This window comes from Balearica regulorum, chromosome 20 (assembly GCF_011004875.1).
Source record: "Balearica regulorum gibbericeps isolate bBalReg1 chromosome 20, bBalReg1.pri, whole genome shotgun sequence".
Taxonomy (NCBI): Eukaryota; Metazoa; Chordata; class Aves; order Gruiformes; family Gruidae; genus Balearica; species Balearica regulorum.
In genome coordinates this window covers 5,575,058-5,600,970 of record NC_046203.1, presented here as the reverse complement: position 1 = coordinate 5,600,970, position 25,913 = coordinate 5,575,058, and the positions used below count along the sequence as shown (strand labels likewise).

Sequence of the window (25,913 nt, the reverse complement as noted above, 5' to 3'; positions counted from 1 at the left end):
TCTGTCAAAAATGAATAGAATTATCACATTCTGGTTCAATTAAACCAGCTTCTTCAGTATAAAACTAGTGCATTGGAAAAATCTTTGGACTGCTTTAATCCCAAGTATCCAGACTATGTTACTTAATAACACTGAAATGACCGCTTCGGTCCTTGGTTTTGCATCCTCTTTCTTTAGATACAGAAAGGAGAAAGCTTTTGAGTTCAATTAGAAAATAATGGTAACATCAGGACAGTAACTAATAAGAGGTGATACTATTCCCTGCAGGAATCCCAGGCCATACAGTAAAGGTACAAGAAACTTAAAAAGCCCAAGGCACACTGAATTACTAGTGCAATATATTTAGACATGTTTTTTTTCTGACATAGTAGGTATTCACTTTTACGATGGAAATAATTTATTATTAGAATGGCCACTACTTGTTCACATTTTAACTTGAACAGAAATAGAGTTTGCTTTAATCTAGTATTCCCTAAACATCTTTATTTGTCCTTTGATTAGCCTAAGTGTTCTCATACTGGTTTTCTCTGTTTCTTCAAAACCAAAAGATCTTTAAAACTGCTTGAAAAACTATGAATAAATACATTATTTCAATATGGTATAGCTTTATAAAGACAGCTATAATATACAATGATAGCTATAATATAATATAGTATACAACAGTTTGGTTTCCTAAACTAAAAAAGTAGCTTAAAAATTTGAAGTTTTTAATATTGTGAAGTTTTACTTTTAATTTCGATCATTTATTTGCAAGATCCCCAGCAAGTTATAAATACACCTTAAAGACAAATTTTACATTAATTAAAAAAAACCTTTTTTTTTTAAACCAGAGGTGATAGCTAATAACCAAAAGTATTCTACGCACAGAAAATTCTGCAATAGCACATTTTAGAAAGATTCTAGGGAAATAGTAAGAATTCGCAGCAACCAAACGAGAAACGTGCTTTACATTACTAACACGAGTCACAAGCAAACGTTAAAAAAAAAATAAAATAAAAAAGCACTGTTGTTCAGCCAAATTATGGATTCTCAATCTGCACTGGAGTACTTGAACAGCTCGCTTGAATTCGGACAGTTTTCTCCCCCTTTTTTCCTGGGAACGTGCCGTTTCCTGACAGAAATGACCGAAGCGGCGGCGCCCGCCCCCGCCCAGCGCGCGCCCGCCCCCCCCCCCCCCTCCGCTCCACCAGCCGTGAGGTCACAGCGCGCGGGCGGGCCCGGCCGGCCTCGCTGCCTGCGGCGGGGGCCTGAGGGCGTCGGTCGCTGGTGGAGCCCCGGTGTCTGTGGGAGGAGGAAGACGGCTTGTCCAACCAGAACTTGTCAGCTTGGTGCAGGCTTGCCTTTTTTTTTTTTTTTTTTTTTTTTTTTGCCTTTTTTCCCCCCCCCTACCAGGATGCAAGTCTACCACAAAGGAGCTGAAGTTCAAATAAGGCTGCTTTAGCCTTGCATGAAATGATGGATTCCAAACTTTAAAACCGGAATGCTCGGTTCTCCCCTTTCGCCAAAAGAAACTCTTACTGTGCTGCCACAGTAGCGCGGTGTGGATGTGTGGCTTAGCCTGGGTAGCCAAGCTGTGAAAAATCGTGCGGGAAAACGGAGGAGAAGAAAAGAAAGAATGTTGTAGATCACCTAGTTATTCCCTTGTCTCACTCCAGCATCGCACACAAAGCTATCCGGCTGTACACCAGGCCACTGAAGAGCTACGCTTTCGGTACAACCAGCTGAGAGAGATGTCACAACTCCGGTGGACGAGCTGTTCTGAAAACCTTTGATGAAAGCACGCGAAGGACCGAAGAAAGAAGCCAAAGGAGACAGGGTAAGAATGGGTAGCGCAGATGGATTGCGTTTAAAGTGTGCAGCTGGTTTTGTATGTCCAGGGACCGACTGGTGTGCAAAGCCAGCCAGCTGGACTGGCCTATGACTGAATGTGAGCTTGTCAAAGATATTACTGCTCCCTAATATAAATCAGCAAGCCTGTATCTTCCTTTTTTTAAAAAACAAAGCAAAACAAAAAACCCCACCCAACAAAACAAACACATTAAAATATAGTTGTAAAGATCGTTGAGACATTTTATGATACCAGGCAGCGAAAAGCCTTCTTGCCATTATTTTCAAGAATACAATTTTTTTTTTTTTTTAAATCTTATTTAATTCTGCATGTAACTTTGGGCTTCATGCTTCCTCAAACTCATTGAAAATGCATATGCCTTTCAACAAACTTTCTAGGACATACTAACTTCTATAACTTTTCTAAAGGACTACCTGTATTAAAAAGTATGAAGTCTCCGTTCAGTCTCTCTTACACTCATGTCTGATGAAGGAGATACAAGAGTTCTGGAACTTTAATAGAGTCTATACAACAAATATTTGAAAGATTTTGCAAAAATTTCATTTAAAAAGAACTTAGCATATATGAGTACCTTTGTGCACGCATTAAGTATTTACTGTATGATCTAACTACTATTTTTCATGGGCAAAATGACTCACATTTATTAAAATGGGAATCTGTTTAAGGGCTGTTATGTACAATGTGCACACACACATGTAAGCACACACAGTATGACTACTTTTTGGTAGTGATTGGATTAAGTGAAAATAAGGTGAGGCCGCTGTTAAGGGAAGTAACAACAAAAGCAGTGTGCTCTCTCAATAATTACATTCCACATCTATGACAGAACTTTAGTAAAGCACAAAGAACAATCCACAAAGAACATGACTAAAATTCTTGGTAATCCAGAAAGAAAATTTGTACTTCTTGTAATTCAAAAAAAAGTATCTTTTGCCAAAACTTGGAAAAAAGTTACATGACAGCAAAAGATACATAATCTTTTGAAGTTTCTTACAGCACTTGATAGTATTTCAAAACAAAAGTTCTCCAAGAGCTAATTAAGATACTCTCATTCTGAAGCACTGCTTCAGTCATCCATTCCCCTCAGTGAAAACAGTATTTCCTTTTAAGAAGAATGAACTAGTGCTTGAACCAAAATTTCTCCACAATTTTAAATGGACACAAAACCTGAGTATAGAGTGCATTATAATAAAAGTATCTAACACAATTAATTGGTTTCTGTCAGCGTGGCACCGCTTACAATGGAATCAAGTAACTAATGGCAAAAACCCAAAAATCATTCTCCCTAAAGTCTGGAGTTAAATTTTTCAACTTAGTTTTACATCACGTTTTCATAACTGAAAGTGCAAGCTATTATGTGTCAGCCCTTCCCTATGCCCTATTACATTTACTTTAAAACTTCAAACAAACTTTAAAGCTTTTCCTAAAACATGTGGCATGCATACCACTGTGCTGTATTTCCACTGTGAATTGCAGTTTCCTTTTACAAATCTGAGAAAAAAAAATAAAAATCAGTGTTCAGGTTTTTCACAGCTGTACTCTTCATCTAAAAATCAAACTATACCAGTTAATTCTAAAAGACAACCTGTATCAGTGGAAGTCACTCTGCTTAGAAAAGAGCAAAAAATAATAAATCACATTAAGTATGAAGACTACCTAAAAAATTGAGAGGATGGATTAATATAATTCCATGCAAGAGAATGTTTGGGAGAAGGAGTAAGAACAGAGCGTGAGCTCTGAGAAAAAGGGGCAGGGAGTAAGAAAGAAAGCAACTTCAGAAAATTCATGCTTATCTATCTTATCACAATGGTGTTGTGAAATCCAGATCATATTACTGGCCTGGTGCCTGGAACATGCCAGCTAACTGTAAGTCCACAAGCACTAACTATCAAAGGACTCCACAGAAGTAAAAACTAATGTTTGTTAACAAAAACCAAAACCAAACCCTCTGATCTTTTTATAGCAGGATGTTACATTTTTGACACCCTTGCTCCATTATCTTTTACAATCCAATTAAAATGTAAAACTGCATTAATCTAAACCCCCTTTTAATATCAAAGCCAAAGTATTGCAGAAACAGTGAAGATTTGTTGCTAGTTTTTAATGTTCCTTCTTTAGAATGAACAATTATCAAACTATCAAATAAAATAGTTTATATTTTCAAGAATAAATGCTGTAATAGCTAACATTATGCCTTTTGTGAACATGCCTTCATTTATATGTCTAAATGCTTGAGGAATCCGCACAAGAGGTACCATAGCACGTAAGGTATGTAAGAAAAGCCAGCCCATCAGATGACTGCTAGTCTCATTACATTAAATATGACCAGCACACAATTGCAGATTAACCACAGAACTGAATTTTGTAACAGAGCAATTTAGTGTAGCAAAAGAAAAACTCATCTGTATGTAGGATATCACTGCTACTTTTTTCTTGTAAGTCAAATCAACCATACAGGGAAATGTCAGAAAATATCAGTGTTGTGCAAAAAGTGCGTATCTCATCTGTCTTATGTACGTGTTTTTTCATCCCTCTGAGTATTTCTAAAAGGGTCCGAAGTATCAGTTTAATTATGGTGCATTTAATTCTGGTGTGTTAGACCTGCACACATTCTCAACGATTCAGGCTCTAGACTAGAAGCCCTTGAGTTAGAGCAATTTACAAGGATGGGAATAAATTGAATGCTGGACCTTGCCTATCCACTCTTTAATGAAATGAAAGTCACCTATTAAAAAAAAAAGACACAAATAAAACCATATACAGAAAAGAGACTGAAATAATAAAAAATAACTCCCCAAATTTTGCAATTAACTTTCTAAGGGATGTAATACTTGGGGAGCCTTTTTAGGGAGGTTGTGTGACAATGACAGAAAATGGTAGCAGTTTGTTGCAAAAACAACCTCAAGATGCAATGACTTAATTGGAGAATCCAATTTTGACATCTTACTGAGGACTCTTGCTTAAGTGTAAAAAGACATATGGGAAACCTATTCCTTCACCTTGTTTACAAGGATTATCATAACTGAAGCCCCATAAACTAAAAATGACTCCTTATTTCCTGAGCCACGACATAAAAGCCACTAAAAATCTATTCTAACATTCTGAAGTGAGAATTGCTGCTATCTTCATCATATAGCAGATTCTGATGTATTAGCTCCTCAAAACAAAGTGGTAGTGTTTTTTCTTAATTAGATTATCTTTGCAATAAATTGAACTATGCTGCAATTCACATACTTCTTGAAGTCCCCAGAAATCCCCTTGTGCAACATCCGTGTTTTTGCACAGAAAATTGCCTTCTCTGTAAAGCAGTCTCCAAGGTTAGACAGTGTCACGTATCACTTGTACAAAAGCTGCATTTATATAGCTCAGTGCATCACACTTTAATACCTACAGTCCTCTGGCTTAATAACAGTTTACTATATATAGAAAAACAAGAACAGCAGCAAGAAGCAGTTCTACTGCTTTTACCTACTGGGTTCTTTTATGTTCCTTATCTGTAAGAGTAACGCATACCAATGCAATTTAAGGCACAGAATTTATATTCTGGTATGAAATTGTCTCAGTTAAGGTTTTCCACGCAAGATTTACACAGATCATTATTTTACTTTTGTATTTCTCCAAAATGCTATAGTACAGGTGATGTCTTCCTTAAATGTCAGAACATTTCCTCCTTGACCTGACTCGTAATCCACAGTAAAGCACAATAGAGCTCAGTGCTCAGCCACCATCCAGTGGTCTTCCTACGGTCTTAGCTCTTTTTTTTTTTACACAACACTGAAAAGTATAGGTGTAAAAAGAACATATTATAAACTCCCAGAAACAAGATGCCAATCTCTCAATGGCTGAAAGACTCAACATTGCAAAACCACTTTAGATCTAGGTGCAGCAGTGTTGACAATATATACTTGGGCTTTCATAAACACCTTTCTTTCCAGAGTAATACTGCAAATGCTTATTTTATGAACAAATTTCATCCAACAAAAAACAGCCATAGCATTGAAAGGCTACCACTAGCCTTTTCAGAAAAGCTTAATGATACTTTATTATGTTATTACAAGTCATATTTTTCATCTGATGAAAACATATCTTTGTTCTCTTTCATACACAAAAATCCCAAGGATAAGTAAAATGTTTCATAAAACCTGAAAGAGATAGTTAACCAGTCTATTTTGTAAAAGTAAGATCCTCTGAAGCATGGCATCAGAAACAAAAAATAATGAAAAAAGGTATACATGTTGGAATACCCACAATGAAAAGTGTATATTGTTACAAGTAGCTTAGGAAAAAAAAAGGCCACAGTGCTGACATTGCTAACTTTAATGCTTCCTCTTAAGGTAAGCTGTTTAAAAAAAAAAGTGAACATTTCGCCAAACAGTAATACGTTGTATGTAGAAATATTTTCACCTTTATCATTTCACGATCATGACAGAGAAACTATAGGATGTGAAACACTTGTATAATTTTAGACGGTAAAATACACGAATCTCTCTGAAATGTCACATACAAATTTCAAGATAATACCTTTTGATTGTTACAAATATATTTTGACTAAGCAAAAGTCCCATATCAGCATGACAGAGCACAGGACAGAAAAATATTTCAAAGCCAATACTTTTTCCCTTTAAGGGACAGGAAAAAACAATCAAATGTTGAAACATCTGATATCCCTTTCAGAAAGTTCATCTCCTCTTTTTTCACCAGATCATGGGAACATCCTCAGCTGGGCAACCAATGAATGAGTAAACCAACTTATTACCTACTTCCAGTTACATACATAGATAGGCCAACATTTGGTCTACAAAGTGCTTATGCTGGCTTGGAGTATGAAAAATACTATGATTATAACCCACACAATACTGCTGCCAAAAGTTTTCATACAGATGCAGTTATACTGGCAAAAGACAAGCAGAATAAAAATATTTTGCCTGAATAAAGTAATATATACTGCCAAGTAGGGTAAACATACACAAAACTGGATTTAGGTGCACCTGTAGTAGGGCAGGTTTGTCCCAGCTCAGCTCCTATGAGAAGTGCTTTTATGAGTACACAAGTCTTGAACAGCCAGAATCTAGAAATTAAATTCCTTCAAACTTCCCTAATTCTTCTAATTAGAAGTTCTATCTGATTTTTAATTAAAATGAGACATATCTTTCTTTTTACATGTATTTTTTCCACTTCTCCGGTTTTTTGTTTGTATGCTTGCTTGTTCAAGTTTTGTCAATGTCCACAAGGATAAGAGACAGACATGCTGTATTTCTAGTAATTAAGGAAATTTGCACCAAACCTGTGAGCAAGCTTTTATATAATGTAGTTTTGTGCAACAGTGAGGTTGAAAAATCTGCAGCTACCTAAGTGGAATTTTGCACTGGGGACAAATATTGCCCCAGTAATATTGTTCCCTCCCAGTCCGCTGCAGAAGAGCTACTGGGAGAGGAAGGGGGGGCTGAGCCAGAGAAACTGGAAGAACTGAGCAATCAGCAAGCAACAGCACTAGTTAAGTACAGAGTATGAGCAATTACTTGGCAAGAGCGCAACAAGAAAACTGAAAGCTAGTGTGTTAGACATCAAATAAATAAGATCTCCCTCTCCCATGGGAAAGAATTCTGATGTCCTAAGAATCTGATGTTCTCCTACTCAAAGAGGAAGGTATTAAGAAGCATTACATCCTTCCTTAAAATTGTTTCTCTGGCTTCCCTCCCCACTTCCTCCAGCAAGCTTTTTTTTCCCTGAAAGATTAATCAGAGTTGTTCAAACAAGCATGTTGGTTATGAACTTCATTTGAATCCAACTGCAGAAAAGAAGAAATGCCGTTTATATTATGTAGTCCATCACAATATGCAACGAATAGGCCTCATTCTGAACATTTTTTTTTTTTAAACTGAAAAAGTACAGACAATAAAAGATTGCTTCATAAACAGACTGCAAGAAGGATATCTGAAGATAGTATGGTTCTTGTTTCTATTTGTACAGGAGCATTCTCTTACCAATGTACTCTTCCTTGCAATGTTTTTTTCTTATAGGAAGAACACCTTAGAAAAGGTGGCATGCAGGCAAGATCATGAGAGAGAAGCATTTCAGCACAGTCTAATCATGCTGATGTCATTCACTGATGGCTTACCATCTGCAAACAGTGGTCAAACCCTGGAACAGGCTTCCTAGAGAGGTGGTGGATGCCCCAAGCCTGTCAGTGTTTAAGAGGCATTTGCACAATGCCCTTAATACCATGCTTTAACTTTTGGTCAGCCCTCAAGGAGTCAGGCATTTGGACTTGATGATTGCTGGAGGTACCTTCCAACTGAAATAGTCTATTCTATTTTGAATGTTTGAACTGATACATTAAGATGAGGCTGATGAACACTGTTCTTTTTTTTTTTCTTAAACAGTTCTTAAAAAAATTGGAGAAAAATCAAACTGTTATATGTTGCTCTGTGTTTCTTCAGCCTGGAAAAGAACGTGCACCCCAAATCCTGTGCTCAAAGATATGAGATGCTGTAGCAAAGACAAGTGAACTCTGAGGAGAAAATTAGTTTCTTTTTGGTGGTCACAATAATTACAGTTTTTGAGGGGGGGAAACACAGATATTTCATTTCAAACAGTGAAATAAAACCCATTTTACACCTATATGTGAGACATTTGCAAAAATGCTCCATCTGTGCAGAAATATGAGGCCTGGAAAACTGCCAGGGTTTCCAAGTGTGACCTGCTGTGCAAATGCTGATTATGCAAGTTAAAGCCGTCTGGGGTGAATTTATGTTCCCTGTTTTCCAGGGCTCCAAATAAATAACATTCCCTTACAGAAACCATCATGTTTTCAAGATTCTTGACAGGTTCTGTAAAGCACAATTCCTTTCTGTTTGCAAAATGAAAATGAGTTTATTCCAAATAAGAAACTGAGGCAAAAATGTATCCAGAAACTTTAAGAAGGATCAAGTCCTGGTCACTTTTCTTTGAATCGTTTACAGAAGCATTTACAGGAACTTCTATGGTTTATTTCGAAACAACAGAAAAATGTGAATGACAGACAACTGTATCTCTTCTCAGTATGAATAATTATTTAAGCATGCATAGCCATCATTATCTTGAAACTCTAAAAAAAAAATTCTTAAAAAGTCAGCAGCTGCCTAGAGTCATAGAACAATTCAGACTGGATGGGAGCTCACTTTTAGTCTTACAAAGCAAGACTAATTTCAGCATTGGATCAGGCTGCTCAGAGCCTTCCCTAACCCAAAACTTTATGTATTTCCAGGAATGGCGACTCCATTACCTCTTTAGGTGACTGCTTCAGTCCTTGGTCACCTTCATTTTGAAATTATTTTTTTCTAAAACCCAAAATGAACTTTTCCTGATGCAATCTGTATCCATTGATGATTACGCTTTCGCTGTGCACTTCCAAAAATAATTCATCTTCTCTACAAACACCCATTAAGTAGTTGAAGACAGCAGCAGGATGTATCCTTCACCTTCTCTTCTGGAGGCTCAACAAACCTAGCTATTTCTGCTGCTCCTCATACATCATGTCTGCCAGCTCCTCATGTTGGTTGTGCTCAGCTGGACTCATTCCAGTTTCTCACAGCTGTTACTATCATCATTTCATGCTATTTAAGAAATTTTCATTGTACTAAAGATGACCAAGCAGCAAGGTGACAGTTATTTAAACACTGAATGGTTATTCCATGTGAAATGTTTTACAAGCAAAAGAAAATATGATGGTAACACTACTTTGGGTTTTAAAAAGTATCAAGGAAGCTTTATACACTGAAAAAGCTCCACACTGCATTTTTCCTCCCATTTTATTTATTTGAAGAAAACTAAGTTATATATACACATGCCTATTAAAATTCAACAACATAAAGCTGTTAGAAATACACGACATCAAAGTGCTGTTCAAGCAGCTGGTAAGAGAGTGATTTGTGACAAGGGCATTCCTGGCAGCAGTGACAACGCTAAGCTTATGTTTCCAAGACGACTGTTGCCCATAAAGTTCTAGTATTGACTTTTTTTTTTAAGAGATTGTGATGGCCTCAAATTTCCACCTTGAATACGAATCTGCTCTGAGATCTAAGTTAGAGCAATTTCTCCAAAAGGGTACCGTTGCAGTATGTCAGCAAACACTAGTACAGAATTTTAGTGGCTGGACATCATCTCTGTCCACCGTGCACATGTGCACATGGTTTTCCCCTTCTAAGAAGGGACTAGGAAGGGAAATGCCCACCCTGAGCGTAAAGACAAGGTCTCCAGTGAGAGTCCAATAAGCATTTTAGTTGTAAATTTTACTAGTCTGGAAAAAAACAACAGATTTTACTGCCTATGATATTTGGGCAGTAGAGTTTTTAATTTATAATTATTAAGGACTAAGTTTTTTCCTTTTTTTTTTTTTTTAAAAACTATGAGGTTCAATACTGTGAACTAAAGTAAAATTGTTACATTTCATCTAAGCTGTATCTCCTGCAAAATACATGCAGCTATAAAATACTGCAAATGAGCTATTCGATATTTTTAGAACTTTTAACAGCATGCATTAACTTACATTCTGTTTACATTTAAAGGGTATATTTCTGACTGTAAGAAATGAAAATATAATTCATATTTAAATGAAAACACCAATCTCTGAAACTTTTGTGGTAGTTGCCTGGAAGAAAGGACTCTTCAAATCCTGGTATTTATTACTTAGTTTCTTGTGCTTCTTGGCAGGCTTTAGACAAACTAGCAACTAGTAACCACAGTTCTGGCCACAGAACGATACATCTAGTCCCCATGATGACCCCTTTAGCCAACATAAATTCATGCTGGACAAGAAAAATCTCATCTGTACACAGACATACTAGTTACTATGTAGTATTTTGAAAGTTTTAGAGCAGATTATCAGTTGTAAGTTTGCATTGATTTCCTATTTGTTACTTACTGTTAAATTTATTTTAAAACAGATTTCTAAAAGTTCTTTGCAGAAGAATATTTGACCAGAACTAGAGGATCATGATGACAACAAGATTCATCTGTTTAATGCTAATAGCTGTTGTGGGAGCTACTGCAAGCAAAACGCAGGAATTTGAAGGCAATGATGAGGAAACAGAACAAGAATTCATTTATATGAACAGATATAAGCGGTCCAGTGACACACAGGACAAATGCACTTACACCTTTATTGTACCTCAGCAGAGAGTGACAGGTGCCATTTGTGTTAATTCTAAGGAGCCTGAAGTTCTACTTGAAAACAGGGTAAATAAACAAGAATTACAGTTACTTAACAATGAACTTCTTAAACAAAAGAGACAAATAGAAACTCTCCAGCAACTGGTAGAGGTGGATGGTGGGATTGTTAATGAGGTTAAGCTCTTAAGAAAAGAGAGCAGAAATATGAATTCTCGTGTCACACAACTCTATATGCAGTTGCTACATGAAATTATCCGAAAACGTGACAACGCCTTAGAGCTTTCTCAACTTGAGAATAAGATTTTGAACCAAACTGCAGATATGTTGCAGCTTGCAAACAAATACAAAGACTTAGAGCACAAGTACCAACATTTGATGTCAATTGCCAATAATCAGTCAATAATAATTGCCCAACTGGAAGAACACTGTCAAAGAATGCCATCCGTAAAGCCACTGCCACAAACTCCACAGCCACCAAATAAAGTGTACCAGCCTCCTACTTACAATCGCATTATTAACCAGATATCTACTAATGAGATTCAGAGTGATCAGAACTTAAAGGTTCTGCCACCTACCTTACCAACCATGCCTGCAGTTACTAGTATTCCAACTTCAACTGATAAACCATCCGGTAAGTAGTATTATTGAAATGTCTACATTAGTTTATGCTAATATGCAGTGTGCAACATTTTAATTGTAATACAAACAATGCAGACAGAATTGATTTATTTAGCAAAATAAATGCAAATTAATTATTTTGAACTAATTGAGATTTCTTAGATCTGACATTGTCTGTGTATCTATCTTGTGTTTTTTTAATATATGTACTGTAGTACAAGCACAGAAAGAAAGAAAGAAAAAAAAAAAGAATTCTGAATGTCTACCAGAACACTAGCTCCACAGATTTTTCTCATGTTACTTTGCCAAGACAAACCCACCATTTATGAGATAAAGGTGCTGCAGAAACTAAACAACAGTTAATCATCTAAATTTTATTTACCTGTGCCCAAGACTGAACTGCTATAACTCAAGATATCTAAAAGGGTTTGACACTTTTTGGGTAAACATTTATGAAGGTATTACAAGTTTGTTGATCCAGCATGTGATAACTTTTGTTATCAAAATCTGGAATCTGCTCTATACCTCACATAGGGCACTTGTGCTCTAAGACAGGAGCAAAGGGATGCAAGTAGTAGAATAGTAAAGGATATTATGCAGCCCTCATTAAGAGTCTTAGGAGTTCTGCCATAAGCAAGATTATAGGCATGTGAAATCCCATTAGAGATCAATTGATCTACATGATAAAATAGTAACAGCTAAAGAATCCAGTTTTGCCTATGGTCCCACATATTTTAAAAAATATTTACAACATATTCCAAATGAAATCCTCAAACTCTTTAGAATTATCAAATAATGCAACTGACACATTTTAAAAAAACCCACAAAAACAACAAAAAGAAAAATAAGACTTATTTCTCCATGGAAACATCCATAATGAAAGAAACTTGAGCAGGTGTTTCAGGCTAAAGCACAGTCTCTAACATACTTTGCTACAAAGCAGTTATTTCACAATATTGCCAGAGATGAACTCACCAAAGCTTGCACTGTGGCATATAGAACCTCAGCCAAAAAAAAAAAAAAAAAGATTCTAATGTTCTAAGTAAAAAAAAAAAAAAAAAGTCAGGAGGAAATCAGGTCTGTTACAACTTCTTTGGAGCAATACACTACAGGATGGCCTCTCTAATAATTACATTTTGACTTTGACCTCAAAGTCGGTTCAAGCTTAGAACAATATTTCCCGATCTTTCTCTAAGTGAAATATCTTTCGAGCGTTCTTTCAAGACCTTTCCCCTTCCTGTTACACATTAATGGGTCCACATCCTCCTTGTGCTTTTAGGTACCCAAACTGGAGCTGAGGCTTCACCATCACACAGCAGAATAGAAAAGTTACTTCATGTCCATAGCACTTTTCTTGATCTATCCTCATATAGCATACTTTTTTGCAAAGGAAAACATTGATTCATGACTATGGACTCATGACCAACTCCTTAAAGGTCTGCTTGACTCCCTAGAGGTGATTTTATCAAAACTACCTATCTGAAAGAGGTGACCTGCTCTCACTTTTTCAAGGGAAGATAAGATGACCCTTGTTTGTAAAGCATGCTAATACTTCAGAAGGAAGATTTACATTTTATATTAATAAAAACGCTAATTACCAGACAGATCTAGCAAAAGAACTGTTCTTTTCTCCTAACAGCAGCACATATAGTATAGAGGAAGTTTACATAATTGCTGCCCAATTTTTTTTATTTATTTATTTTTTTTTCAATAAAGGGCAGTATCTGTTGTTGCTGGCCAATCAATAATATGACTGGCACAGTCACGTTTACCTCAGTCAGAAACCAGAAATCTGAACTGGAGAGTGTAAGAACTGCCACAGAAATGAATTTAACCAACTTACAGAGTTCTACACACATCACTTATCATAAAGTGCTCATCATTTTTCAACATACTTTTGAAACAACCTACTTCATAAGTTACTTATAATTGAAAATCTTCAGAGTAGCAACCCTTTCTGTAATGACTTTATACAGTACTAGGATATAAGACCCACACGCCTGCACTCAGAGGGAGGTCCTTCAGAACAAAACATTACTATGACTATGATCTAAAATAAGACAGTCATTTAGAAGTATTTCTCTGTCATGTTTAAAGTGTCCTTCCCAACCTATTATAGATTTACTGCGTAGTATGATTTAAATGTACAACTGAGTATTTTCTCCATATTCACAAAGGTAAGCCAAAATAACTAGCCAAATAACAAAAAATAATGTGCCAGATTTGAGAGGCAAGGCACAGAAGAGTAACATCTTGCTAAACATTTATTAGGAATATTTGAAGCATTGGATATTTCAACAGAGACATAAAAGCTGATGACTGCATAACAACAACATTGGCAGTAAATCATAAAAACATGATGTAGATAAATTAAAGAACCCCAGTCTCATAGTAAAATGTTCTAGAGAAAAGAAATTGAAAAAATACATTGTAAAATATGGGCATCATCATTGGATATAAAGTAATTTTAGAGATAGACACTTTATAATAGACAAGTTAATTTCTCTGGAAGGACTAGTGTCATGTTTTGATCCATGCCTTTCCCAAAAAGTGTTATGAGGCATAAAAAACGCCCCAATGTTCCTGTTGCTGGCTCTTTGCAAAAATAAAGGAAAATGTTAAAAAAAAAGTTTTGATTTTGAGCAGAAAAATTTGCAATTTTATAAGTAAATCCTTTACTTCAAATTCTTATTTGTGCATTCTTGTTTCCCACGCATGCCCAAAAGAATAAGTTGGGTAAGTTTAATTCTGTCTGCAAAATACTGAACATGTACACAACACTGAAATTCTACAGAAAAATAAAAAGTAAAAAATTAGTAAATAGCCAGTAAGTCACCTAATGTCAACACCAGAGAATGTTCAAAATAACTACAATTGTATTTTACCCCACTCTACTAAGCAAAATATGAATTCCAAATAAAACTTCTATAGTCCTATTTAGGAACCCTGCTCCTTAGACTTGCTTGAAAGGGCTAAAAGCCTAATAAAAGACTTCAGGATGAAACGGTTTAGCTGTGACATTAACAACAACTCCTTCTTGGAGTTATTGCCTACAGGCTTGAGGGGGGACGTAGGGCTACGACACACCAAACCCCAACAACTTTGCATGCATTAATGCTTAACAACTACAAGCTTTAATACGCCAATGCAAAAAGCCTATGTGGTTTTACAATGGGGTTTTGTTTACACCACCAAAAAGTTTAGCCCACAGGGTCAATAATTCAAGTAGATCTGAAACAACAATTTATTAGAGTGCAGAATTCAACACACAACAGGACAAACACTATTACGTGAAGCATTACTACATTTTCTGTATAAAACAGACTTAGCTGAATAGCTTATCAAAATATTTTCCTTTGTATAAATTTGCTAGTGCAACACTGGAAGATGACTAGACCCCAGACAAATGAAAGCTGAACTTGAAAATCAAATGAATTTCATTCATCATCCCTACCCAGCAGATCAACAAATCTTTTTCTGGGAACAAAACATTTAGTAGCCACTTATACCAATTATAAAATGTATGTTTTCTTGTGCAATTGCTATAGAAGACATTATTCCTAAAAAAACCACGTACACAAACCAGTTTATTATACTCTACCAGATAAAACTTGGAGACAAACATTTTAACCCTGTGCTGCATTATAAAAAGTAAAGTTAAATAGTTAAATAATAAACAGCAAGTAATAATGCTAAGGTTAATGCAATATTAACAGGCAGTGTATGCTAATTTTATATGGTCACGCACTTTTTCAAAAAAGGCATTAGTATACAAAAATAAACATACATAATAACCTAAGTACAACAGACTATATATTCATACTGATAATTATGACTTAATGAAGCAGATGGTTTAAACTGATATATCCTTTAGGTGAAGCAATGCAGATTTTGTACCATCGAGTAAAATCTTTGGATAGGAGCAGTGAACAAAATTCAGGTAAGAAATGCTGAAATGTAATCTGAAAAACAGATTGTTGAAACAGGGCACACAAATATTAGGCCAATATATATGTGAGGCCAAACCAAACATCTATATACTTCTAACCAAATATCACTACTTAAAAAAAACCACCAAAAAACTCAAACAAAAAGAACATACAAGAACTAGAAAGTTGGGGTTTTAGCTAGATTTCATATATTAGCCTGTCAGAAACTTAGAGACACAAAGGACAGAATAGCAGAATATTTTAACACCAATGCATAAACTAAAAGCATTAACTGAAGAGGTAAAATGTTTTCAAGTACCACAGAGACTATTTAAAGGTACTCTATTGGAAATAGGGAACTATCCGTCCATCCAAAAAGATGACTTTGAGAAGACGAGGAAATCTTGTCATGGTTAAGTAGCTTGGTAAAAGAGCAATACTGTAAGAAAGACAACATTGTTCAAAGCACTGAAGTCATGTCCAAATGAGGAAATAAGAAAAGAACATACTCTCTGTCAGGTTAAATATAAAGACCTATTAAAATCTTAAGAACAACTTGCAAATGGGAAAAAAGGCATAATAAATCTGATTTCTAACGTATCAGGAGCAGGAAGCCTGACAGTTTACAGGGAAAGATAAAAAGATATACTCAGAGAAATTAAGGCGACAGTAGAAAATCTAAATTAGTTTTGATATGAGTATTCACTGAGGGGACACTTTGAGGTTCCTGAGTTGACTAGGTTAGTGGCAAGGAGGATACTCTGCGGGACTTATCTCAAACTGAAATGTTGGTAGAAGAGGTTATAAAGCCAATGAAAGAAGTGAATACTAAAACTGCAAAGAGTAAACCACATTCCCCAAGAGTTCTAAAGGAAACTGAATATGAAGCAGTTAACTACTGTGGAATCCCTCACCAAAACTTGCCTTAATATGTGAGGAATGAAAGGTGGCAAATTTGACATTGAAAAAAATAATTTCCACTAATTGATAGAAAATAATGCTAAAAACAGTAGAACAAACAGTAAACAAATCTGAATCACGTATCATCATCCAATCACCTTGAATAAGAATCAACTTGCGTTTTGTAATACCAATTTTCTGTCACTTTTAGAGATAATTTGAAGGGCTCAGTGCCTATGCAGATGGAGCTCTGGTCAACATACAGTTGACATACATATTTCCAGAAAGCACTGAACAGGTTTCTTACTAAAGGTGTTTAAGTTAAGCTGCTACAAAGTACAAAGAAAGCCTCACATAAATAAACTATAAAAATCTCTTTTAATAATTATTTTTTTCATTAGGCAGGGCTAACCATGTTACGGAGATCTGTGCTGGGGCCAGTTGCCTTCAGTACGTTCCCTTTTGTTTCTGATGCCAGATGACAAATCTCAGACTACACACCTTGATCAAAATTTTGGGAAGTTATTATCTGACTTAAAAACACCTGGCATGGAAAAGTGGTAGCAAACTTTGCTTTGAAGTATTCATAATAGTTTACCTTCATCTTAAAGCACTTTCAGAGAAAAGAATCACGTGCAGTAGAGCACTGTTGCCACATGGCCTAGGAAGGAACTGCAAGATTAGAAAGCTGTAAATATTACATCATATACTGCTATATATTTCTTTATGTGAAGGCAAGATGAAAGATCTGTGGTTGACTATTTTAGGAGTTGCCTCAATAATGACTTTGAACTTTTTTGTTTTGTTTTTGACAAGTGCCACTATGTACGCATCGGGATAAAATAAACAAGACAATTTAAATTACCAGCATTCATTACATTTGTCTTCTTCCACTTCTCATAAGCCATGCAACTGTGTCACAGAATACTGCATCTGGATCTAAATTGCCAGAATCTGAACATTTAGCCACAACAGAAACGGAGAAGAGACTTAGAAGCAGCACTCTAGGTACAGTCTGTGAACATGACTAAGGAAACAACACCCCAGCATGGCCACACACCAAAAACTTGGATTGCCTCCTGGCACGCTGAATTTTTGATTAACTAGTTAAAAAGACCAAAAAACCCCAACCCCCCAAAACACTGAGGTTGCTTCTATAATACTAATTTATTACTAAGTCATTTACTGAGTACAAGCGTAGTTCTACCATTACCAGTGTTGGACAGTGAATTATGAAAAAGGGTAGATGAACTGAAATACTTTACAAGAGAAATTACTCTTGATGGTAACATATGCTTCTCCTGATGAAAAGATCTGACAAGCCTTCCTCCTTCAGGGGGAGGGATGAATCAAGGGTCTGTAATCCTGAGGATTCTGGTTGACTTCACTTCTCTACTTAGGCTATATGAGGATAGCAGCAAAGCAGCTCGGGGAGTCTGTCTGCAGGTATCAACACAGTGTCCCAAATAAGTTATATCTAAATTTCTCAGACTCTTTAAAATGGAATCTAACTATCTTCCCACTGGAGAAAGTGTCTTTAAAAATCATGAATGTAAAATACTTTCCAAAAGACTAAGCTCTTCATGGACTCTACTAAACTCAAGGAAAAAAAAAATGCATTCTCCTTCTGAAAACAGGAGAGCATTATTTGTAATTTCTGTGAATGCAAAATATTTTAAAAGTATTCTCATTTATCTACAATTTCTCTCACTATGTAAGTGGGCATTCCATGTTACAAGTTTTAATTTCTATTTTGTGTTATCACTTATTAAGGTGACCACAGTAACACCTACATTCTTAATTTATGTTGCCAGTTCATTGTTAATGTCTGTGCCAATGACATTTTTGGGGATCTAAAAAGCTGAATTTCTCAAAGACAGAAACAAAGCAAAACTTACCATTTTGTTTTCTAAAGGAAATTATTAATATTAATCCTTATGTACGGAGTCATTCATATTAAGTTTCTTTAAAGATATAATCAATGCTACAAGTGCAGTTGCCTTAAAAATAAATAAATAAATAAATAAATATCTACCTTTATCTGTCATTCACCATGAAATGTTCCAGAAATAAAGTTACAACATATGCATCTGTTTGAAAACACTTAGTGGACACTCTACCTTCAATAAGAGGAAAAACACACTACTCAGCAGAAGCAAATCTACTGTAAAAGCACTACCAATTCAAATACCGCCCTGCATTAAAGATATTCTCAATTGCATTTTGATGCAGAGTCCTTCTGTTTTGACACAGGGCCCTGGAGAGACTGCCTACAAGCATTAGAAGACGGCCACGATACAAGCTCCATCTATCTTGTAAAACCAGAAAACACAAACCGGCTTATGCAGGTCTGGTGTGATCAACGGCACGACCCTGGTGGCTGGACAGTCATTCAGAGGCGGCTGGATGGGTCTGTCAACTTTTTCAGGAACTGGGAGACATACAAGGTTAGGACAAGTGAGCAGTCTAATGGTTTCTACCCTCTATAAACTATTGGTAAAGTTAATTTAAGAGGTGATTTTAGAGTCTGGCCGACAGCTTCCTTGAAAAGGAACTTGTGTATTTACCCCTCCAGAAGAGAAAGTGTCTATAAAATAAGTTACTGTGGTTTTCTACTTCATAATACACTCAGATTTAGCACTAAAACAGATGCACAATATTAACATGCTTATCTTGCTTCCTTTACAGCAAGGATTTGGTAATATAGATGGAGAATATTGGCTTGGATTAGAAAATATTTATTGGTTAACAAATCAAGGCAACTACAAACTGCTCATAACAATGGAAGACTGGTCAGGTCGAAAAGTATTTGCTGAGTACGCTAGCTTCAGACTGGAACCAGAAAGTGAGTATTACAAGTTGAGACTGGGACGCTACAATGGCAACGCAGGAGATTCTTTCACTTGGCACAATGGCAAACAGTTCACCACGCTGGACCGGGACCATGATGTATACACAGGTACCAATTCCCTTTCAGTTGCCTTGCTTTTTTGCCCTTCCCCTCTTTATTTTTTCCCTTTTTTTAAAAGAAAAAAATACTTACAGTGATACATACACACAAAAAAGAGAAATTACATTTTTAGTGATTTGCCAGTTAGTAACTTACGAAGCACATATTGATGTGTCAACCCTTATATAGAATCATAGAATGGTTTGGGTTGGAAGGGACCTCAAAGATCATCTAGTTCCAACCCCCCTGCTGCGGGCAGGGATACCCTCCACTAGACCACGTTGCCCAAAGCCTCATCCAGCCTGGTCTGAAACACTTCCAGGGATGGGGCATCCACAACCTCTCTAGGCAACCTGTTCCAGTACCTCACCACTCTAACAGTAAAGAATTTCTAACATCTAATCTAAATCGACCCTCCTTCAGCGTGAACCCATTACCCCTTGTCCTGTCACTACACTCCCTGATAAACAGTCCCTCACCATCTTTCCTGTAGCCCCTTCAAGGTACTGGTAAGCCACAATTAGATCTCCCTGGAGCCGCCTTTTCTCCAGGCTGAACAATCCCAACTCTCTCAGCCTGTCCTCATAGCAGAGGTGCTCCAGCCCTCTGATCAGCTTCGTGGCCCTCCTCTGGACTTGCTCCAACAGCTCAATGTCTCTCCTGTACTGGGGCCCCCAATACGTATTAACACTGAACAAAAAATTCTCACTGAAATATTTATCATTTACACTAATCAAGGGTCTGTAAAATATGCTACAGGGGGTTGTTTAAGACAGTAACGCAAACAAATTTTCCAGCAAGGGAGATTAACACTAGTGAGTCTATCTGTAGAACCTAACTACACAGCTGGTTCCTGAAGAAGCCTAAATTCACCTTGTACCACATGTAAATACCATGTTAAACACACAGTTTAAAAAAAAAAAAAAAAATTGTTTTCTGCTTAGCTTGCTTGCTGTAAGATCTTTCATTTGCTCCTAAGACTGAATCAGAGCTTTCATTTGCAGGTAATTGTGCTCATTACCAGAAGGGAGGATGGTGGTACAATGCATGTGCTCATTCAAATCTCAATGGAGTTTGGTATCGTGGAGGACACTACCGCAGTCGGTATCAGGATGGTGTTTACTGGGCTGAATTCCGGGGGGGATCATATTCACTAAAGAAAGTTGTTATGATGATAAGACCTAACCCCAACACATTCCACTGAAATAATTCTTCTCTTGGTTTGCTTTCTTGTTCTAAAGATCACATAAAGCTATGATGTATTATCTGGAATTATCTTTGCAGAAATGAGGAATGTAAGATACTGTACATTTATTGCTAAGATGTGAGGGCTTGTATATTGTATTTTTAAGAATTATTCCAGGAAAAAAAAAAGCTGAAGAAAAAAAAGGAACTGAAATGACATAACACTCAGAACACCTCTTGGTACTAAAAGTAGTTACATTCAGTCTTTTAGAACTGATGGTTTAGGTGGACTGTAGATAAACTTTCTGGTTTTTATTCCCTGTAAATTAAGTTTGGATGGTAAAAATACTGCCACAACATTTAAATATTTTTGTATGTTATATTATGTATAAATATTCTCAAATACAGGAAATATTACAAACTGTACAGCAAGAGTTTTATTATTATTATTATGAGCAATCATTTGACACAGGAAATCATATCCTTTGAACTGTGTAGCTGGTATATGTACATTAGTGTGATTATTCTAATTTAATCTTTGTTAACTGCCATGAATAAAGTTAATACATGTAATTTGATTTTGAGAGCAGATACTCAAACCATTACTATTGTGATAAATTCAGTCTTTCCCCTTCACTTTGAGCATTTTAATATTCTGCTCCTATTAATTAGAATTCACATTTGATTCAAATACTTTAGACTAAAAACATTAATGATTTTTCTTACCAAAATGAAGTAGCTACCTGCACATGGAAATTAATCCAGATTTACAACAGATATAATGTGCTGTATAGCCAACATGTTATACTACACAACAACTCCACAGTATTTTGTACCCGACTTCAGTCATCACCTGCTGTGTAGCCTCTGTAATTAGAAATGGCTGGATATAATTTAAAGGGACTATCCAACTTTGCAGGCAAATGATGGATACCAATAAATAAACTACTTAATATCCTTAGCCAGTAAATGAAAATTATATAAAGAAGTTACCTTTAGCCAAGAGAAGTTATATTTACCATATTTCACAATTATATTACTGTCAAATTATTAAATAGATTTACTTATCTATATTTAGAGGTCAGTCACAACTATTAAATACTGACTGGGATAATTCTAATATTCTTCTGAGGTAGGTTTCTAGAACAGATTGTTCTAACACCCATTTCAAAAGAGCAACTACTACAAAAAATACAAGTTAAAGAATGCATGTAAGAGGGAGAGCAAAAGCCTCTAGAAGTTCAATATATTTTTCAGTAAGCCTGTAAGATACTGTGCGTTTGTGTGCACGTACTTGCACACTTTTTCCCTTATTACCTCATCACTTCTTTACAACAGTATAATGTGCATTAAATTGACGTGTCACGTAGCATGTGTTGTATATAACTGAAAGTAGGGTTATTAATATATTAGATTACCCCTGTAATATTGTAATCCTTTAATAAAGCAACAAATGTTATTTTGACATGTCCAGATTTCATCCTGTTTTAGTTCAGATTACTCATAGCAAAGAATAGATGATAATTACTTAATTTCACACCACTCTGCCTCATGACTCAAACCAACTCTGATACACAGCTACTATTAATGTGTGTGAAGTGTCTAAATATTTTGACATCAAAACCAAAACAATTTTTAGCTGAGAAAAATACTAAATTGCCACACATTCCCAAGGAGGAAGAAATTTGTATAGGTCATATGAAAATTCCAGAACAAGTCCCCTTTGAATATTCTCTTTTGATAAGCTAAACATTCCTTCAAACATGAAATTATTTTCAAAGAAGTTTCAAAAACTCATACCAATTTTTCAACACATTTTTTAAAGTATAGCCATTAGGGATGGCCATCAAACTTATTTAATAAGAAATGTTTTACATAAGCAGAGCTGACTTATCCACAGGAATTTGTGCTGGGACTCCTGCTGTTCAACATATTCATAAGTGACCTGAAAATGGGAGTGAACAATGGAGCAAAAATATGCTGATATTAACTAATTGAGGGAACAAAGAGAGGGGCTGACTGAGAGGAAATGCAGAAGGATTTATGAGACAGACTGCTCGGACAGTAAGAAGATGAAAAATCTATAGACAGTGATATATACAGGGGGGGAAAAGTCCTGACTTTCCATATAAAATGAAAAGAACAAATAATTGCCAATAAAGGCAAGATCCTGGGATTACAATAAACAGTTCCTGAAAACAACTTGCTTTTTTGATTGCTACTAAACTTTGAGCTAACAGAATGTTAGGAATTATTAAGCAGGACACAAAAAACTTGTTGAAGCCACTGTATAAATCTGACGTGCACTTTTATCTTGAATTTTGTGTGCAGTTCACGTGCACTCTCTTCCCCTAAAAAAGGATACAGAACTGAAGCGCTGCCACAGACGGTTATCAAGGATGCCAAGTGGCATCTGCACAAGGCATGATCAAGTAATCCAAGGACTCTGCCTTTTGGAAGGGATGTAACTGAAGATTTAGTGTGAAGACAACAGAGATAACGACTGAAGTCCATAATGTCAGGAGTAGCCTCAAGAAGTTGCATAAAGAACAAGGTAGGTTTGATCTAGTGAAGGTAGCAAATACCACACTCAAATCAAGCAAAAGAATGTGGTACTGGACAGAGCTGAGGAAATCCTTCCCAGCTGGGTGCTGTGGATGCAAGGAGTTTACACACGTTTAAAAGAGAGAGTGCATGAGTTCACGGAAGAGAAATCCACTGAGGGTCACTAATACAAAGACAGGAATTCTGGCCCAGGAAGTCTATGCAGAATTCTTGAGCTCTAGTTATCCAGGTTCAGCAATGTAAAAACATTTACCCTTTTTAGCTTCAGCTTAGCATCATCCTGATTTACTAATAAAGCCAGAAAATAGTTCATTATATGAACATATAACGCAGTTTCTTCACAAAACATACCAAAAATTTCCTGAGCTGTTCTTTTTAAAAATATTTTCTGAATTCTAGTGGCGTTTTTTGGTGGTTTTTATTTTGGGTTTGGTTTTTTTTCTGAATTCAAATTGAATCTGAATCAGAACTTAGGTGATAAAAGAAAAACGCAGCGTAGCAAGCGTATATTATCTGTGGATGCTCTACTGGGTGTCCTATTTGAAAAGATTTTGCTATTTCTACAGTTCTTTGTTTACCATCTTTGTAGCAAAGTGAAGGATTGAACAGAAACAAAACCTCAGTTTTCCCACTGGTAAACCTTAAAGTCACAAATGCCTCATGACAGGAGAGTAGGTCTGGTGCTTCCCGTGGAGACAACACAGGCCAGAGAGTGCAGAGCATCTCAAAGCCCCTGGGGCTGCGTTCAGTAACCACCACCTGGGTGCAGAAATATTCCCAGGTGAAATACTGACAAAAAATCCAGTTCGTCAAATGGCTACTTTGTATGCGTCACAAAAGCAAAGGAGAATATCAACACTGGACAGCATTTTAACTTTAGGTCTCTTTTTTAATACATCTTCAAGTTGAACTACACATACATTTATTTAGCACCAGAGAGAAATACTCCTTCCAAAAGTATGTACGCATCTTCTCTTGTGTACAAGAGTTGTTCATGGATACCCTTTCCTGATTTTTATTTTTCTAAAAGGTCTGTTTGGTAAAGCAAATTGGACAGATTTTTTCAAAATCTGCAAGTTATACCAATGACAGAACTTCATTTTTTGTCTTTGTTGAAAGTTTTACTTTTAAATATGATTTGCACACTTTCTTGACCTAGTAGATAATCTAATGCTTCAGGACAGTAGGCAAAACGTATGAGTAAAAGCACAATTTAGGCAGGTTCTCAGAAATACACGTGTGTCTTACTCTTAGATACTTTCTGAAGGCTGTTAAACACCTATATGCCTGTGAACACATGGTCTCTTGTTCAGACTTCTCGTTTTGTTGTGGCCATATACCAAAGTCTTAAAAAAAAAAAAAAACCAAAAACCCTCTTCTGTAGAATTTAGTACATAGTAGTAAGTATGAGATGTGTGAAGACTATCACCAAAAACTGTTTCTGAGACTGAAAGAAAGCAAACAGACCCAATTTATTTACTTTATGAAACATACCTTTTAATTTTTAAATTCTTATATATTTCTTGTAGACTAAGTACAAATTTTAAGCAATCATTCCAACTTTCTGCAGAAAAAGTGTTTAAAATTCTCTCACTACATGTTTATGTTGTGTAATAAACTCAGGGGCTTAAGACCTACCTTAGCTACCCTTACAGTCTTCTAAAATCTTCCCTCAGGACACAGCACCAACTAATCTGTGTCCTGGAATCCTCAGGGATCCAAGAGTGAGAACCTTACAGGGCTTGTCGACATACCTCAATTGCACAACATAAACAGAAACATCTAAGAGACTATTAGAATGCTCAAAGAAACACTACAGTTGACGCTGGAGTACGATATACGGAGGTACCTGGGACAATTCTTATCAGGCGTTTATCTCATCCATGCAGAACATACGAACCCTATTGCTTTATAAACTCATTAAGGATCATCAGATAAACCAGGACCTTGTTTCCCCTCAAACTTCCAGCTAGAGATGCTCTCCAGACATATGCGTTGTTCAGTACAACAGATGCAGATAAAGAATAAGGTATATTTTATGCACATCAAATGAGAAAGCCCCACAAGGAAGAAAAAAAATTCTGCTTTCAGTGCTCATTAAAGCTACCAAGACTTCGATTCTTCAGCCAAAAAAAAAAAGAAAAAAGAACAGAAAAGCAGCATAAACACAAAGCCAATAAAAAAGCAACCATCAACTGTAAGCACTAAGAAAACTGCTGTCTCGAAGAAAGGCTTAATGCAAAGAGGCTGCATGATATGAAAAGTCTGTCCAGATGACAATTTTGAACATGCTTGAAATAAATGGAGGTGAGCTTTGGTATGTCATGTAGACATAGCCTTTTCGGACCTATGCAAACAACCTTGAAGAGAAGATTAGCAGAAAAGATACAGCATTTTATTATTTTAACCTTGACCAGAATCAAACCAAGCCTGAATTCAAAGTTCACTCCTTCAAAGAAGGATGAAGACAGCTTGATAGACTCACTGGCAGGACAGCTGTATACAAATAGCACACAAATGCATGAAATCTTTACAGTCCTGAATTTAAGCCAGTCTTCCACTTCATATATACACATACAGTAAGTAAAATATTCCCAGCAATTGTTCATATCCTCTATGTCCTAACCTAATAAACTGCCTTTTCAGCTTTTAAATCAGGGTATTCATGTATTCATGACAACACATCTGTCAACAAGGCTTGGCGCATCTGTTTTCTTCTCTAACAGTCTCTTGGTAAAGAACGAAAGCAGTTCTGGAAATGACAATG

General features: G+C 36.1%; 2 protein-coding genes across 16 annotated transcripts in view; one reads left to right on the top strand and one right to left on the bottom strand.

Annotated features, from left to right (window-relative positions):
* The window catches only part of RALGPS1 (Ral GEF with PH domain and SH3 binding motif 1), a 137,390-nt gene that overhangs the window by 51,213 nt on the left and 60,264 nt on the right, over positions 1-25,913 (bottom strand). The gene's annotated exons all lie outside the window — the stretch shown is intronic.
* On the top strand, positions 1,232-22,046 carry ANGPTL2 (angiopoietin like 2). Of its 4 annotated transcripts, XM_075772666.1 has the most exons (7): positions 1,259-1,816; positions 7,870-8,127; positions 10,772-11,630; positions 15,492-15,557; positions 18,700-18,893; positions 19,135-19,405; positions 20,401-22,046. In XM_075772666.1, exons 3-7 carry the CDS (start codon positions 10,823-10,825, stop codon positions 20,598-20,600), a joined length of 1,539 nt encoding a protein of 512 aa, XP_075628781.1. In that variant the 5' UTR covers positions 1,259-1,816; positions 7,870-8,127; positions 10,772-10,822; the 3' UTR covers positions 20,601-22,046. The 4 variants fall into 4 exon arrangements, with proteins under 4 accessions (XP_075628780.1, XP_075628783.1, XP_075628781.1 ...); XM_075772665.1 differs by lacking the exon at positions 7,870-8,127 and having other exon boundaries at positions 1,232-1,816; positions 10,774-11,630; XM_075772667.1 differs by lacking the exons at positions 1,259-1,816; positions 7,870-8,127 and adding an exon at positions 10,257-10,505 and having other exon boundaries at positions 10,774-11,630.